Below are 17,817 nucleotides of genomic sequence, written 5' to 3' on the forward strand. Positions count from 1 at the left end.
AGCTCCTCCTCGATCATGGCTGCATATCATTGAGTGACTGATTGGACCTGACTGAACTTGCTAAATTCATAATCACTAGACCCAGCCTTATCCGAGACGCCTTGCTCGAGCCCTCTCCATACTTCCTCAAGGTCTTCCAGCTATGATTCGATCAGTGGCATACACAAGAATCGATTATATCCTCACAACAGACGATCAGCAACTCATTGATGAGTTGTTACCAAACAAGATCATTGACAACCCCGAGGTCACACCACATTTGGTTAGAACATTTAGTCCCTATATCCTGCCACCATTATTGAGCTCGACTGTGGAGAAGTATTGGAGACACATTGAACGAATGTCACATTATGGATTGATCACAGATGACCTCGAACTTCTTCATACCAAGGCCATCGAATCATTTTGCTCAATCAAAGGAAAAGATGGAGAGAATAGTTGGTGCCGTCGAGGACGGATCTACAGATGGGATAGTCATTAATGATCAGTACAGATTGACACTTATAAAGATCATATTGGTAATGGGCTATCATCAATCATTATACAGCTACAATCAGGGTGAAGCCCTCAGTAGCTATATAAAGACTGGAGATTGTGCCTTAATCCCCTTCTTTGTTTCTTCGATGACCATGAACTCACATATGCTTGAAAAAGATATAATAGAGATAATGATTCTCAACCTTGCTCACCTTTGTCTCAGACTCATTGCCATTAAAGATCTTAAATTAAATAAAAAAATATTATATCCAATTTTGGAATCACAATGGGAATAAGGGCAGGACATATTGTCAAGGCAACTGTATACTCCCACAAAGGTATACTTTTTTGTTCTAATAGTCAGTAGTTATTTTGTTATTATTATTTTAAAAGCTTGAAAAAAAAAAGCAAATAAAACCTAGTCAAAAATGAAAATAATAAAATTTCGGAAAATGACAGCATCTTAGCTCAGAGGTAGAGCGGTGGGCCCATAACCCACAGGTCGGTCGATCGAAACTTCCAGATGCTAAACTTCTTTTTTAGTTTTTATTAAGGGAAGAAATTGAGGTTGAAGGACTCCCTGCCCGCCGACCTCAAGAAGGAGGTAGATGAAGAAGAACTTGGTTTATTATAAATATTATGTTATATTAAAATGGCAGGTAATTGTTTGTTGATTAATTGATTGTGTGTACATCACAGTTACCCGCAATCTAATCAAGATCGACCCCCAATTTGGGATTGTCCTCTTCTGTGTTACCACCTTCCCAATTCTTCACGAAGTCCCCTATCTCCATAGGCTTGATCAGAAACCTTTGTATTCTATCATATTGACTGTCTTGGTCCAGTGTGTGATCGATATATCTAATATAGTCTATCCAATGTGGATAACTCTGGTGACGACCGAGCTTGATGTTCTCCACTATTTGAATGCAATTCCTGGCCCAGGTAATATATTTGTTGAATATTCCGATCACGATCTTCCTACAACACTCGTTGCATCCTCTCTGTGGAAACACGGTATACATCTCATCTGGATTGGTTGCATCGAACTCTGGTCTGCAATGTATTGCATCATCCCTTTTTGAACACCTGAATCTTTGTGGATGCGAGTGCACGTCGCATGGGACATCATCCACATCCTCTGTATCTATTTCGCATTCACTGTTTTTAGATGTCATTATATTCAAAGTATAAATATTTATATTTAATATATCTTTGAACTGAAGTGGAGCAATTTAAAATGAAAAGGGTGAGGTGGCCATATCACTTATATTCTTGGAATTGTTGAACCTCCCATTTCAAGGATCATTCAAAGTAGTACTTGTTGGATAATAATTTATTCATAGGATGTTGATAAGCTCTGAGCCTTTTTCTCATCTAGTACTGTAGTGCTAAGGATGTAGTCACGAATGGTAGCATTAAATGGTATTGTGTAGAGCACTTGTTGGAGCTGATGAAGCAAGAAGATCACCTCGGCAATCTTACGGTGCYTTGTAAAAGTTGATCAGACCACCAATCACAGAGGGATTGCCATCCTCTGTAAATGTTAGATCCTTGAGATAGATACCAAGGAATGGTGTGCAAGGTGGCTGGACGGTGGCCATCAAATGGCGCAATGAGATATAATTCTTCAATGGTGTTACAACCTTCTCCAGATATTCAAACGTGTTCATAGTGTCCTTGGATAGTTTCTAAAATGTGTTTCAATGTTGTTAGCTGGTTAGTGATCCATTGGATGGCCATTATCATGTGCTGATACTTACGCTCCATGTCTTCTTCAATCTTGATATTGGTCCAGAGTTTAGTCCATAAATTATTGCCGCCACTCCTGTGAAGTTGTTCAACTCGAAGCAGTTCTATGTTTGATTGAGTGGAATGAGGTGGAGTGATTGAGTGAGTGAGTGGAAGTGAGAATGAGTGCAATGTTTGATTGAGTCATTACCTGTGCGACGGCAACGAAATGGGATAATGTTGCTGCTCTCTGCTTTGACATCTTTTGTTGAACGATCTCGGATACAACCAATTGACTCAGCTGATTGAATAAATGAGTGATGGTTAGTGTATGTGTTTGAGGATCCAGTGGTAATAACAAATACAAATACATACTCTGTTAAAGTGATCAGTTGATGCTTGGATGTTGGGTGCCTTCTTCTTTGCCCATGCCTGATTGAGGAACTCTCTCTTGTCAATCTTGGCAAAGTAGAGATGATTCAACACTGTGATAGTCTGTGCAATCTCCATGCTTGAGAAGTCCAACAATGATATGGTTGGCGTCGATGCTGGTATTGGGATCTTTACAGACAGTGAATTAAGTCTACTCTCAACACTCTGTTGTGCATGGTTGATGTTGGTGTTAGTGAGTTTGAATGTGATTGTTGTTGGCCATCAGTCGAATGAATACATACTCTTCCTCTTTGCTTCTCATACTCCTTCTTGACAGAGTTCATTAGGGTGTTGTTGGATGTCTTGATCCAGTCCTCCATGCGCACGGATAGTGAGCTGGGATGATGGTTGGGAAGGTCCATGATCTCTTGGATGGGGTCGTTCTCAAAGTCGTAGAAGTGGTTGACGATCCATGCCGTCAGGATGTTGAGCACTCGGTTCTTGACGGCTGGTGTCTTTTCATACTTCTCATAGAGCATGTCCATTAGATGCAGTGGCGTCGTGAATGCTCTAAACGTGAGTAGGAATACATTGCCAAAGTTGGGATCTGAGATGTTGTGATGAGTCAACTTGTCGACAAGCTGTGCCAAGGAACCACCCATGATCTGTGGATTGCCATATTCATTGCTGGAGCAGTTCAATATCTCGACGGCATCGACGAACTGGAAGTTTTGATTCATTCTTTCCAACAACACCTGGAACTTGCCAGCTGCCTGATTGAGCAACTCACTATCCTTGTGAGTCGACAAGCTTTGAATATCCTGTTTATGTTTGATAGAATGATGGTTAGTATGATTGAGTAATTGGTCCGGCCAGACGATGATGATGACTTACCTTTAGCATGATGTATAGTCTTGGGATATTCTGAAGTGGCGCCAACAATAGACTCTTGAGGTCCATGTCCTGGACGAGTGATTGATCCAACCTGATGCCAAATGATTGTGATCGCTTCTCACATTCCTTGAGTAGTGTGGTGAGCTTCTCTGTGCGCTTGCGAGCATTGAACAAGGTCATACAGGCAGAGTTGTAGTTGTCACTGAATGGGATGTAGACACGGTAGTTGCTCATTATGTTGTCATCGAGGAAGATGTCGCCCACGACCTTGTTGATGACGTCCCAATTGTCTAGACGTGAGTCAAGGCGGCTCAAGAAGATCTGTGTCGATCTGATGAGAAGGGTAAGGTCGCAGAAGATGCCCGACACCTCCTCCTCGGTGATCGACGTCTCCTCTGTGCTCATGCTCGACAGTGCATTCAGGCCAAAAAGGCCTCTGATGGTGGCCATGCTGGCAGTCCTCAGTCGCACGGTGGACGAGCCGCTCGGACTCATGAGGTTGGGAGAGGATGCTGATGAGCTGGATGTGATTGCTTGAGTGTGAGGATTGCTGGGCGATGATGGTGGCGCCAGCGCAGACGCGGGTGATGGTGGCGTGCTTCCAAACTGTGGCGAGTTGGGCGTGATGTAAGGGTTGTTGACCTGGTTGGTATTAAAGATCGAGGCGGCGGAAGGGTGTGACGACGGGTTCTGGCCCGACGCAGTCTGTTGAAGCAGAGAGGTGACGAGCGGATCGCTAGGTGTGGCGATGGTCATCATCGATTTGTAGTATATCTTTGAAAGGATGTTCAACTGTCGCAGGTAGTTACGCTGTACCTTGAGCAGGTTCAGCAACGCCTTGGTCTTGGGTGCATCATGCACCAACGCCACGCTGTGGTACTCGCCCGCCTGTATCTGAATTACAAAGTCCTTGTCGGGCAGGCCAACCTTGGTGGTGGCCGTTTCCTCATCGTGGCACAGCTCCTTGACCAAGCCAGGCTGATAGCCCTGTTCGGTGGACGCCAGTATGCGGCCAAGCTGGCCAGACTTGTTCCTGCCCAGAGTGATCACCTGACCCTTGTCAGTGAGGCACACCAGATGGAAGTTGCCCATGGTGATCGATCGCACGCTGTGCTGGGCTAGCAGGTGATGGATGGGGGTGGGTCGACCGCCAACCTCCCACAAGTACACCTCGCCAAGCTGTGTCAAAGCTGCAATTTGCCACTCGCCACATGCAATCTGTCGCACCTCGCCTCCACCTCCACATCCTCCGCCATCTGCATCGCCCTCCAAATGATTTTGGAATGGCAACACTGTTGGAACAGTCTGTATCTTTCCAAGCTTGTCGCATTGTCCCCATGAGTACATCTTTCCAGAGTCTGGTGTGCATGTGTTAGCCTACTTCCGTCAATCTCAACATCATCCAATGTGTCTACATACCTGTGCAACAGACAGAGTGAGTGCTGGAACATGCCACCATGGTCACATACTCTGACTTTAACTTGGATACTCTTGTTGGAAGTCTTCGATGACCTGTATCTCCAAGTCCAAGCTCACCATGATCATTGATTCCCCACATGTATAGCTCTCCCCACTCTGTTTGAATGATTGAGTGTTAGTGATGGGTGATAAGGGTAGCGACCATGTGAGCTTGCTCCTTACCATTGATGGCGGCTGTATGCTTGACACCTGTGGCGATATGCTTGACACACTTGAGCTCGACCATTCGTGGTGTGTTGGAATGGACGTCCAGACCAATGCCAAGCTGTCCATTGGAGTTTGATCCCCAGGACCAAACGTTGCCACCCTCGGTCAGGATGACGATGTGATAGTTGCCAAGCGCCACCTGCTTGACACTGCTGTGTGGACTGCCTTGCAAAAAGTCCAGGGAGATGCGGATGGGCGTGGTGACAGGCGGCTTGACATCGGTCATCCAAATACTGGTGATCAGCGAGATGCCCTCCATCGTCTCTGTTCGCTTGTCCTCATCGATACGTTGTGGATGTGGTTGGGGATGTTGTTGCTGAGCTGTGATGCTAGCGTCGGCGGCACTCGTTGGTGGACTGTTACCACCAGACTCTGATGCTGTTATCGATAACTTGCGATCATCCGTCTGTGATGAAGTGTCACTACCAGTCGTCAATGGTTCAGTCGTACCCGTTCGACCATAAAACAATGTCGTTCCATTCTTTGGATCTTGACTAATACCTGTCATATATAACTCATCGTCGTCTATTCATTCATTCATTGAGTTGCACAAGCATCGTGAGTAGTGTCAGTACCATTCATTCATTCAATGAATAATTCAATCAATGATTCAAACATACCTGTTATGAATACAGTATGATATGATCCACATGCTATCCTCTTGATTCGTTTGTTATTGTCACCAAAGTATTGTATCTTCTTTGGCAAGTTCTGTGATTGTTCATCGCCATGACCCAATGCACCATTCACTCCCAATCCAAAGGTGTACACTGACATCTCTCTTTCTATCTATCTATCTCTTAATTGATTTGATTGTATCTAATCTATTTATAAGTTGTTGATGTTTATGTGAATGAATGAATGAATGAGTGGTGATTGTGTATTTGCTGAAGTAGAAGATGCCTGAATCGGAAGGGATAAGATATTTATCAAAAAAATAAATAACCTTCAAACAAAATCTTTGAATTCAAATAAAACAATGTGAAGAGACTTGTCAATGTCCTATTCTATTACTATCTAAAAGTTAACTATCTTGTTATAATATAAATTATTACTACTATTTGTAGTTGTTTAGTTGTTTAGTTGTTAGTTGTGATTGTTATGTGGGTGTGTTTGAATCGACTATGATCAAACAACAAACACACACACATACACACTTTATCGATACGATGATGTATGGTTGAACATGATAATGCCATTCAATCATTCACACTTTAAATAGTACTCACCTCAATATATGTACATCCGTAGTTCAAGAAGCAATGGACCATGTGATGATGATGGATGTCTTTCCAAAGTATTGACATGACCATGGTACCATCTTCGCAATCAATCAAACAAACAATCCAACTCATTATCCATTTAATCCAAACCAAAGATCGCCACAACCATTAATAAATAATAAGTTGGGTGTTAGTGAGTGTGGGAAGGGTGTCCGACAAGTGAGTGGTAAAGGTGATTGAGTGGTAAGTGTGGTGATTGATTGATGAGTGTGTGTTTGCCACTCATTGGCTAAAACTATGCATCGATTCAGTGAGTGAGCGATTGATTGATGTGTGTGTTAATGTTAGTGTTAGTAATAGTGTGTGTTTTAATAGATAGAGAGATAAAGAGATACAGATAGAAAAAGATAGAGAGATAAACTGTGTATAACGGATAAAGATAGATATTCAATCACAACATCATAAACTCATTCATTATTCGAAAGACCTCAACAACAGTATCAACAACATCAATCAATCATTCAATCAATCAATCAATCAATCATTCATTCACAGTGTCTGTCACTCAAACATATATATACTACAACTTATTTATCAAACAAAGTGTACAATAGTTAGTTGTTATAACAATGATGTTAAACACAAGTAACACCAGTAATGGTGGCACATCGCAACCATTCGATGTTATCAAACCAGACAGATATCTATATGATGTAATACTAAAGAATGATGGTCTACAACATTATGTATGTTATCAATCAATCAGTGTATGAATGAATGACACCTCACTCATACTTATACTGCATGGTAATCAGATACATTCAAACTTTGGATTCTATTGTGGCTCAGTGGATGATTCAAAGCATAAGGAGGGCAAGGGTATATTCTTGTATCCAACATCAACTTATATTGGTAATTGGAAGGATGATCATAGGTATGGTGATGGTGTATTGGTTGTGAATGATGGCTATCGCAAACATATAGACGCGAGCGTGGTCACACCACCATCACTGGCCATACAACCATTGGTCACGCCATTCAAATCAATGCAACAACTTCAACAGCAGGCACAACAGAACCAGGCTCTGCTGGAAAATGGCGCCACAATCATTGGCGGCGCAGGCAACACTTCATATTCAACGCTGGCCAAGATCAACGCATCGTTTGACGCCGTGGAGAAGGTGATGGGGGACGTGGCCGCGCCCACTTACCAAGCCAGCCACGACTACTACTCGGGCAAGTGGCTCAGCAGCAAGGCCAACGGCATTGGCTTCTTCCACTTTGCCAAGGATCACTCGGTGCACGAGGACTTTTGGCGCAATGGCGTGGCCATTCGCTACATCAATCAGAATCAGCTGCAGTCGATACAGGCCGATGGCTCGGTTCAGTTCTCATCGAACGAGGAGCTCAAGAAGATGCTCGAGGATTGGAAGAAGGTGGTGGGCAGCGACGACGACTTCCCCATGTCCAAGCCCTATCTTGGCTCCATGTTGGCGTCACAACACGAGATGCCCATGTCGCCATCACTGTTCAATGGTATGGCGAATGCTTCTGCTGTCGTGGGCGAGGAGAAGCCGGGCAAGCCAGGCAAGTCACCCCTAGGCAAGGATCAGTCAAGTCCAATGTCATCACCAATGTCACCAAATATAATCAATGGCGAGCAACTCAAAGCTCAGCAGACACAGCAACAGCAGCAACAGCAACAGCAGCCAGTGACAGTGCCACAGTCATATAGCTCGCCGGCCACCCCGGGTGGCTCGCCACACACGACCAAACAATCATTTGGCGTGATCACATCGTCCTACCTCAAGAATCGCATTGAGAATGAGGAGAAGTTCTTCATCTCACTCATTATGTTCATCTCGAAATGGGAGCTGCCGCTGGTGTCTACGCAGCCCTCGTCGCCTGGCAGTGGCAACCCCGCACCCTCGTCCAACGCGTCACCCAACTCCAACTTCATCATTGTGGTGCCAGACACAGACTCGGCCACATTCCTGCCGCTGTCCACGCTGGTGATGCAGTGCAACATCATGGAGAAGATGATTCGTCGATTGCTCGTCGACCCCGAGACCAGAACCACTCTCAATCACCACGTGCATCAGCAACATATCATGCCAGGCGGCGAGAATCACATCGTTGCCAGTCTGTCCACTGCGTCTACGACAAGAGATGAGCGCGAACTATACAAACTGATACCATTCTGTCTGGACGTCGATGTCACGGATGAGTTGAACGGCATTAGTCGATACAACATCGAGCCGATCGTGTCCACGATGAAAATGTTCACCAAGCCCCTCACAGACACTGTGGCCGTGCCCGACTTCCTCGTGCACTACATCTGCGACATTGTCTCGGCCTTCAAAAAAGACAAGCCATTCGAGATGTACTTCCTCAACAATCGATTCATGGTCGTCCAGGAGCAGTTCCTTCAAATAGTCAACAAGCTCGAGGCCATCAATGAGTCGCTCAACACGAACGTCTCTATACCGTCTGATGGTGTCGCGACACCACCCCAGCAACAACAGGTATCAAGCCCAATCACACCGACCAAGCCATCGGCTGTCGCGTCCAAGCAAGTGGCATCACCCCTCAAGGGCTCGCCAACAGTCAGCTCAAGAGGTGTGCTGACCAATCCCAATGGAGGAATCGCCAACAAGACAAACACGACCGTCACAGGCATGGGCACGACAAACACTGGCACAGGCACGAGCACGACGATGACTACAGTGGGGGGCAAGGTGATCAGTTCAGCGCGAACCAACTCGGCAGGCTCCACTACAACCCTGGGCGTGGCATCACCACAATCAATGCTCAAGAAACAGACGACCATTGAGAACATTCATCAGTTCAACATCAACGAGCAGCAGAAGAAGGCCAATAGCATGGACACTTCACAGCGACGCCAATCGATACACAGAAACACGTTGGACTTTGTATATCAGCTGTTCTGCTCGTCGTTCATCATGCCCACGTCGCTCGAGGACTCTGTCCAACTTCTCAACTCGATCACCACGAGCATCAGCGCCGTCAAGAAGACCATGCTGAAGAAGGTGCAGTTGTTCAAGGAGGCGTCGGTTGCCGAGAGCATCTCGTCCAAGTCACTGACATCGAAGCACTGTCAGGAGTACCTCAAGTCGAAGCAGGCGTCCGTGCAAGCATTCGTCGATACACAAGAGCGAGAGATAGCATTGTTTGATCATACTTCTCTCATCTGTGATAAGCTCTGTAAAATACTATTCAAACAACTGCTCAACATCACGATCAAGCGTCTCACCCTGGCATCCACATTCATCCAGCGCATGCGCAAGCAGAAGGAGTCCTCCGGCGACCCCCTCCTCACCCTCGACTACATTGTCAAGTTCATCAAGCACATCTACAACATCTCGTCCAAGATCCTCACAGTGTGTAGCGCTCAAGTGCTCCAGAACGAGAAAGGTAAGTACATCGATCAATATTGATTGGACCTGGAATGATCCCACTGACACACCATCTCCCTAGACATTGTAAATTGTATAAAGTCATTCATGTATGATCAGAACGATTTGTTCTCTTTGATACCACCAAAGTCATCGGCGGCTATGGCTGCAGTGGCAGCTTCCAATACCACGCCAGAGAAGTCATCCGCATCACCGGCCAACACATCATTCAGTTTGAATGGACTGATGGGTATGCTGTCCACTGGTGTCAGGAGTCTGGACTTCTTCACAATCAGTGAGCCGAATGGCGCCAACGAGACTGCGACACCTCCACTCATTGCCAACAACAAGGCAATGTTGCCATCTCCATTGTCCTACAGCCAAGACAATCTGAACACAAACATCTCTATCATATCACCTCTAAGTATGTGTGACACTATCCATCATTCAAACAATCAATGATGCTAACATAACCTCACCAATCATTATTAGACAAACTTTCATATGACATTGCTCAGGGCAACTACCATCTTATACCAATATTGTCGACTTGTGGCGATGAAATGACAGTGATGTACCTCACCAATGTGTTGGCGGACACTAGAACCAGCCTCAAGGAAAAGTCAAACGACTCCATCCACTACCTGATCAATGTATTGATCCAAACGACAATCACATGCACCTTCAAGTCCTACCGATGCGAGGTGTTCAAGACCATCGCACCACTTGTCAAGATATGTATGTATCAACTTACTCCAACTATGCCATCACCATTAACTCACTCACCAATCAATCAATCAATCAATCAATCCATAAGACAAACCAAAGGACGACCTATTCCAAAAGATAAAGGAGTTCCTCAAGACACTCTTGGATCTTTGTGTAAAGGATGATTCATTCTCATTCGCGCCACACTTTGTAATGTTCTTGGCCAATATCTGTGATGACCTTTCAGTCAAGTCAAAGAAGGAGTTTACAGACATCTTCTCGATCCAATTCTTCATCGACATCATGGAGAGAGCCAACGCAAAGAGTGGAGCACCAGGCGCCGACATCCTTCGCGCTCATGCCGCACAGATATTGATATACCTTTCAAAGTCATCACGTATGTTTCCTAAATTAGTTTGGTCCAATCCCGTCCATTCAACAACTAACTTGATGTATTCTTCTACACTTTAGACGACAACTTGGCCATCATCAAGAATCGTGGAGGTCTTGGCATTATATTGGAGCTCTGCAAGTTGGGACAGGTGTTCTCTCACACAAAGATCGACGAGGGAGACTTGTCAATTGCTGAGGTGTTGGGTGCTGGTGCACTTGCCAAGGTTCATAGAGGACTGTGGAATGGCAAAGAGGTTGCCATTAAGATATTCAACGAGGGCAGCTACTCATTCCGTCTAGAGGATTTCCTGAAAGAGGTGGCAATCATGGGTCTCATCAACCATCCCAATCTCCTAAAGTTGGAAGGAGCCTGTATTATACCAAGGAACATGGATTCAACCTTTATGATCGTCACTGTAAGTGTTTGAATACCTCATCAGACATCGACCTCGACTAACATAACATGGATAACTTTAATCAATAATCCAGGAAATAATGCACAAGGGTACCTTGTGGGACGTCGTGAAGAAGAGTCATCCACTTCCATTGATGACCATTATTAGACATGCGCTGTCTGTGGCCAGGGGACTGGCCTATCTTCACTCAATTGATATGATCCATCGTGATATCAAGGCGGCCAACATCCTGGTCGACAAGAATGACTTTGCAAAGGTTGGCGACTTTGGATTGAGTCGTGTCATTAGCAACATCAATATGACTGCAGTGGCAGGTACACCAAAGTGGGAGGCACCAGAGTGTTTGGCGGGAGAGCAGTACACGTCAGCGGCAGATGTCTACAGTTTTGGAATGATGATGTATGAGATGGTCACTGGTGAGGAGCCCTACCCTGAGATCCAGACCATTGTAGAGCTGGTCAGGACTGTCTACGAGAAGAAGCAGAAGCCCAAGATCCCCAGCTTTGTCAATCACAGTATGTCATCACTCATCAAGGACTGTCTGAGGTCACAGAAGAAGAGACCAACAATGGCCCAGATCATTCAAAAGTTGGAAGAGGCTGGAGACAAATAAAGGTTGGTTTGTTTGAACTCTAGTAGTAGTAAGTTGTGTTTATTGTATAAGTGAGAGCACGGTACGGTATAGTATCATCAGTCCTTCTTTGATTCACTGCTGTCGCTGTTGTTGTTGTTTGACTCACCATCACCTGAAGTTGTTGTTGCTGTTGCAGATGCTGTTTGGTTGCCCACCTGCTTGATCCTGTCGAGATCCAACTTCTTGCCCTTGTATTGTCTCGATCTCTCCAGCTTGCCCTTGCGGTAGAAGAAGTCCTCAGTGTCCTCGACGTAGAACAGACGGAATGTCTGTGTGCAGATGCGACACTCGAGACCAACCTCGTTGATGGTCTCTTTCATCGAGTCGTCCAGCGAGAGGTTCTTTGGGATGTTTCTCAGCAAGAAGACCTTGTATGCGCGTGGGTCAATGTTGGAGTCCAACTGCTTAAAGTCGTTGACGTACTGTCTGGCAGCAGCGATCTCCGACTCGGCGTTGGCCATCTCCTTCTCGGACTTGGCAATCTCAAGCTCAGCGTTCTTCAACATCTCTGGTGTGGTTGTGTCCATCAGCTGGATGGTGAATGCGCCCAAGGCTGGCTTCTTGGTCTCGAACTCAAACAGGAAGATGCGGTCATCCTTGCTTCCCAGCATCTCGATGACCTTGGAGTGGTAGAGAGTGTCCTTCCATCCATTGGGCTGCTTGACCTCCACCGTGAACAAGTAGAGAAGCTTCAGACAGTTCTCATTGGTGAGCAACGTCTGCAGCTGACGGGCGATCTGATTGATGAGCTTGTCCAGTGTGAAGATGATGTATGATGAGATGCCCAGATAGGACCTGCATGTGTCCTCGTAAGCAGAGATGTCGATGTTGCCAGCCAGCAGCTCCTTCAGACACTTGATGAATCTGTTGTAGCGCTCGTGCTCGTCGAGCTCTGACTCGGAGATGATCACCTCCTCGATGCCGTCCACAGAGTCGTTTGTGCCTGGGAAGCGGGTGATGTTGGGCTTGGACGTCCAGTGCGCAAGCTTGGCTGCCTCGGCCAACTCCATCGACTTGTACAGACGCTCGTACAGCACCTGGTATAATCGCAGGAATATGTAGAATGTGTTGTTGCCATAGAACACTCGCTTATCCTTCTCTGACACGTTCTTTGGAAGTATGAGATTGAATGGCTCTGAGCTCTCTGTGTCCTTCTCCTTCTCCTTAGACTTGTGTTCACCACCATTTGTCGATGCTTTGTCCGACTCGCTCTCCTGATCGGCATCCTTCATCTCGACATCGCCCTTCTTCTCCTCTGTGTCCTTGTTGGCCTGTGCTTGTGCCTGAGCCTTCTGAGCAGCCTTGGCTGACTTGTCATCCTTGAGATAGAAGAATGACAACAAGAAGAAGTTCAAGAAGTTCTCAATCTTCTCGAGGTCCTGCTTGTTCTGATTGAGCTTCTCCGCTGCGAATTGGATAAGATTGGAGATGTCCGAACACACCTTGTAGTCCACCATGTGGTAGAGGTAGTGATAAGGTGTTGGCTTTGGTACCAAGGTCTTTGATCTCCTCTTGCCCAAGTCTTCCTTCTCCTTGAGCTTCTCTGTGTACTTCTGACGAATCTCTGCCATCAATGACTTTGGCTGCAGAGTCTTCTTCTCGGCCTGCTTGAAGTATGTGCTTTGGTAGTCGAGTGATCGGTAGTAGTTCCTCTCGGTGGTCTCCTTCCAGACCTTGTTCCACTCGTGTTTGGCCTTGGTCCACTCAAGATCCTTCTGCTTGAGTCGCTTGATAATGACGGGCAGGGTGCCATAGGGGTTCTGGTACATGAGGGCGATCATCTCCATGCCTCTGTTGTTATAGAGACGCTCAATGCTACGATGATGCAGGATGTCCAGTGTGGACATGCGGTAGCTCATCCTCTCCACCTCTGTCATCGCGGCCAACTGCTTATAGATTGGGTCCAACTCCTTGATGGTGGAGGCGTTCAACTCGATGATGAGGTCTAGCTCGAATCTCTCATCCTCACACTTGAACAACACCTCTTCGAACTGGTTCTTCCTCTGGCTCTTCTCTGCGCCATAGTCCTCACTGCCTGTGGGGAATGATACCCAAACATCATTGAGTACCGATGCACTGAGCTCTGTTCTTCCAGTGCACTTTGATGGAGGATACTGAATGTGATTGATTGATTGATGAAAGGGTTAGAGATATACATTGATTGAATGAGGGTAAGGACATCTTACATTCTTTGGAAGTGCTCTGTATGATGGACCAAGCCTCTTGCAGGTCGAGAAGTCAACCTCAGAGTAGGGCTGCTTGGAGGGTGACGAAGCCTCTTGGCGCTCAATCTGCTCGATGGTCTGCTCGTCGATGCCAATGAACTGTTTGAACCAATCGTAGAGCACTGGCTGCCTGGGCAGCAGGATGTCCTTGACCAGGAGTACAAGCTCAGTCCTCGTGATGATATCCTGACTGAAGAGGTTGAGACACTTGAGGAACTCATTGTAGAGACGGTTGCTGGCTACGCCCACGCGGACCCTGTGGAAGAAGTCCACCTCCTCGTGCTGGATCTCGTTGCCTGAGCCACGCTCACGCTCGCGGTCGTGGTGGTCCGAACGGTCCTCACCCTTCTTGGACTTTCTCTTCTCGCGGCCAGACTTGGAGTCCATCGGTGGCTGGGGCACAGACATGTTGTTGGCCTTGTCGAATCGCTCACCCACCATCCTGTCCATCGAGGGCATCTCACCCATCTGGGGCTGTTGCCCCTTGGCCTGTTGTTGCATGGCCGCCTTCTGTTGATGGGACATACGTGGCTTGCTTGCCTTACTGGCTGATGACGATTGATTGACGATCATTGGCTGAGTGGTGGGCTGCTGCTGTTGTTGCTGTTGTTGTGGCGCCATGGGGTGTCCCATGCCTGCGGACGGCTGGCCCATGATGGGCTGGGCCTGCTGACTGTTGTCTGGCAGGAACTGAGTGAACTCTGACAGCAGGTCAGAGTGCGACTTGAACAACTCGGCTACCTGCTCATACACCTCGCTGATGGGCTGCTGCTCGCGCTGGTAGTTGTGCAACACCTCGAGGAACTGCTTGTAGACGTGTGGCTGGTTGGCAAAGCGGTCCTTGATCTTCTTGACGTAGTTCCTGGCATGGTCCAGCTCGTTCTGTTTGCGCACAGCCTCACCGCCACGCATGGCCTGTTGCTGTTGCTGCTGGACCTGTTGGTGATGCATCAGCTGCTGCTGGTAGAGTGCATGCTGTTGCTGCTGCTGTTGCTGGAGTTGCTGCTGCTGTTGCAACATCTGTTGCTGCTTGATTGCGGCCTGCTGCTGTATCTGGGCCTGCTGTTGCTGTTGCATCAACTGTTGTTGCTTCATTTGAGCAGCTTGCTGTTGCATCTGTTGTTGCAGCATCTGTTGCTGTTGTGCCTGTTGTTGCAGCGCCTGTTGCTGAGCCTGCTGCTGTGCTTGTTGTGTCTGTTGTTGTGCTGCTTGTTGTGCTTGTTGTTGCTGAGAGGTTGGTGAAGGCACGGAGAATGTAGGTGGTCTTGAGTCCTCCTCAGGCATCTCAATTCTATATCCAGGTGGGAGGAATGTGTTGAAGCCCAAGATCAAATGACGATGGCCCTTGAACAGCTCTGTGACTCTTTGAATCACACCTGGTGTATCAATACTAATTTTGATTGTGATTGGGTGAGTGTGAGTGAGTGAGCGTGGGTGGGGGGAGGAATGATCCCAGGCAACTTACTTGTGAGCCTTCAGATCCTTCATAATGTCCAAGAACTGATTGTATATCTTGGGCTGCTTGGAGAATTGGAGTTTGACTTGCTCGAGGAAGTGGAAGGCATTGTCAAACTGAGCCTGTCGATGTGGTTGCTGTCCTTGTCCAGCAGGTTGTGGCGATGGCGAATCAGTCACCTCTTGTTGCTGTTGTTGCTGTTGCTGTTGTTGTTGCATAGGTGGTGGCTGTGGCTGCTGGGGTGGCGCTTGAGGCTGCTGCTGTTGTTGTGATGGTGATGGGATTGAGGGCAAGCCAAATCCGCGTGGTTGTTGCTGACCAGGTGGCAATGGATTGGTGAGGCTGTTGATGCTGGCGAGGCCGGTGCCCTGGTGGGGCTGCGACATTCCGTGTGGAGGCGACAACATGCTGTAGTAATGCATCGGACCGCCGGGAGGCATGCCGCCTAGCTGACGCGGCATGCCAATCGGACCAGACTCGAGAGTCTTGGCACCGGGCAAGTCGGCGGCGTGGATTGGCGGAAGAGTGGTCGGTGTAGACATCTCGCGATGGGGTGGCGAGCCAAAGTGTTGGATGGGCGATTGGTGCATATCGATGATTGGCGATATCCTCTTGGGAGCCATCTTCATCTCCTCGACTGGTGAGTAAGGTGATGGCAGTCTCTCTCTTGGTGGCTCGCGCTCTCCTCTGTCCTGGCGATCCCTGTCGCCACCGCCGCCACCGGCACCGCCTCTCTCGCGGTCTCTCTCTCGCTCCCTTTCGCGCTCTCTCTCGCGTTCTCTCTCTCTCTCACGCTCTCTCTCGCGGTCTCTTTCGCGCTCCCTCTCTCTCTCGGATGCCTGTGATGCCGGCGATGGCAATGTGAACATCGAGCTCATTTTAGGCAGAGTGGTGGTGTTTGGTGGTGATGATGTGGGTGGTGGTATTGGAGATGTCAAATGTGCAATAGATGTTGGTGAGCTTGTTGAAGGTGATATAGGTGGTAACTCTGATGACTCTTCATTATCATCACGAGTTCTCTTCATCTCTTATCTTATTATTATTATTATTATTATTATTTGATTGATTGATTGAATGATTGAATGTATGATTGAGTATGATGAACTAATGTTGATTGATATTAAATCTGTTGAACAACTAACTATCTAATATTTATATTTATATATACAGTAAGTGATAAAGATAGAGAGAGATTGATAGAATGAATGAAAATGATGTTTGAACGAGTTACAACTCATGAAGTGTGGAGATGAGAGTGAGTGGAGGTGACTTTTGAAACAAGTAAACTCTGGTAATCTTGTTTGGGTTGGGGGGTTAGGGGGAAATGTGAGATGAGGGAGTGAACAAGCAGTCAGTCTCCAATTTAGATGCAAAATGGGGGGTTTGACTCCAATGCATGAATCACCCGTAAATCAAAAATAATTTTGTATATAAAAACTAGTTGAAATATCACACATATTTTTACACAACAATACAAAAAAAATAAAAAAAAAAGCAGTCTCTATCGACATATTTATCATTCAATCAATCAAATAAATACAAAAGATAGTAACCCTAAAGCAATTGTTTATACTTTGGAGAACAAATAATTTAAAGACATTCACTTTAGACAATCATCATCATCAACAACAACAAGATGTTTTGAGCCCAAGTCAATCAAGAAAAGTACAGATAACTCTCAATTATGACTTTGATTGTAATATATATGTTTAATAATCTTTTTGTCTTTTCTTAGGCCTATCATTTGATAGCTTGAGAGTTGGGCTTTCTATATCTTGAGTTGTAGGCCTAAGAAAAGACAAAAAGATTATTAAAATGTTGTGTATATTTATTTATTATTTCATGAGTAACAACAACAAAAGACCTGCAGATTATGGTAGTGATAAAGAGACAACTTGAAGTGTAGGCGCATTGATTTCAATGTCAAAGAATTCAGGAATGTTTATTGGTTACCATTCGAGAATGTAGGTTGACGTAAAACATCGATCTCGCTCGAAAGTGTCCCTGAGCACTATGTGTTAGGGGAGTTAGTTTGTTAGTTAGCCTAATTATTCAAGCTTTACACAGTGTTGTTGCTTTTTATAACATGCAATGGACATCACAGAGCACAACAAGGAGTTGGATTGGCATGATGGAAGCGAGTCAACCAAGTTGACTTGTCATTCACTAAAGTCATGCCAAACTAC

At 46.2% G+C, this 17,817-nt stretch overlaps 3 protein-coding genes across 3 annotated transcripts; 1 reads left to right on the top strand and 2 right to left on the bottom strand.

The window, feature by feature from the left end:
• Positions 1 to 1,958: 1,958 nt before the first annotated feature.
• On the bottom strand, positions 1,959 to 5,949 carry SAMD00019534_009680 (hypothetical protein; the record flags this gene model as incomplete). The annotated part of the gene is made up of 9 exons (XM_012902935.1): positions 1,959 to 2,168; positions 2,241 to 2,333; positions 2,420 to 2,509; positions 2,584 to 2,835; positions 2,880 to 3,413; positions 3,475 to 4,832; positions 4,894 to 5,049; positions 5,116 to 5,685; positions 5,781 to 5,949. Coding segments are annotated over 9 exons (3,432 nt in total), but the record flags the coding sequence as incomplete, so codon positions are not given.
• A 1,066-nt stretch (positions 5,950 to 7,015) lies between these two features.
• Positions 7,016 to 11,929, top strand: SAMD00019534_009690 (hypothetical protein; the record flags this gene model as incomplete). The annotated part of the gene is made up of 7 exons (XM_012902936.1): positions 7,016 to 7,129; positions 7,199 to 9,818; positions 9,882 to 10,223; positions 10,292 to 10,537; positions 10,617 to 10,904; positions 10,979 to 11,316; positions 11,390 to 11,929. The coding sequence occupies 7 exons, from the start codon at positions 7,016 to 7,018 to the stop codon at positions 11,927 to 11,929; spliced, it is 4,488 nt and encodes a 1,495-aa protein (XP_012758390.1).
• A 77-nt stretch (positions 11,930 to 12,006) lies between these two features.
• On the bottom strand, positions 12,007 to 16,656 carry SAMD00019534_009700 (hypothetical protein; the record flags this gene model as incomplete). Its single annotated transcript, XM_012902937.1, has 3 exons — positions 12,007 to 14,064; positions 14,137 to 15,565; positions 15,641 to 16,656. 3 exons carry the CDS (start codon positions 16,654 to 16,656, stop codon positions 12,007 to 12,009), a joined length of 4,503 nt encoding a protein of 1,500 aa, XP_012758391.1.
• Positions 16,657 to 17,817: the final 1,161 nt, after the last annotated feature.

Source organism: Acytostelium subglobosum (assembly GCF_000787575.1).
Source record: "Acytostelium subglobosum LB1 DNA, scaffold: scaffold2, whole genome shotgun sequence".
Classification (NCBI taxonomy): Eukaryota; Evosea; class Eumycetozoa; order Acytosteliales; family Acytosteliaceae; genus Acytostelium; species Acytostelium subglobosum.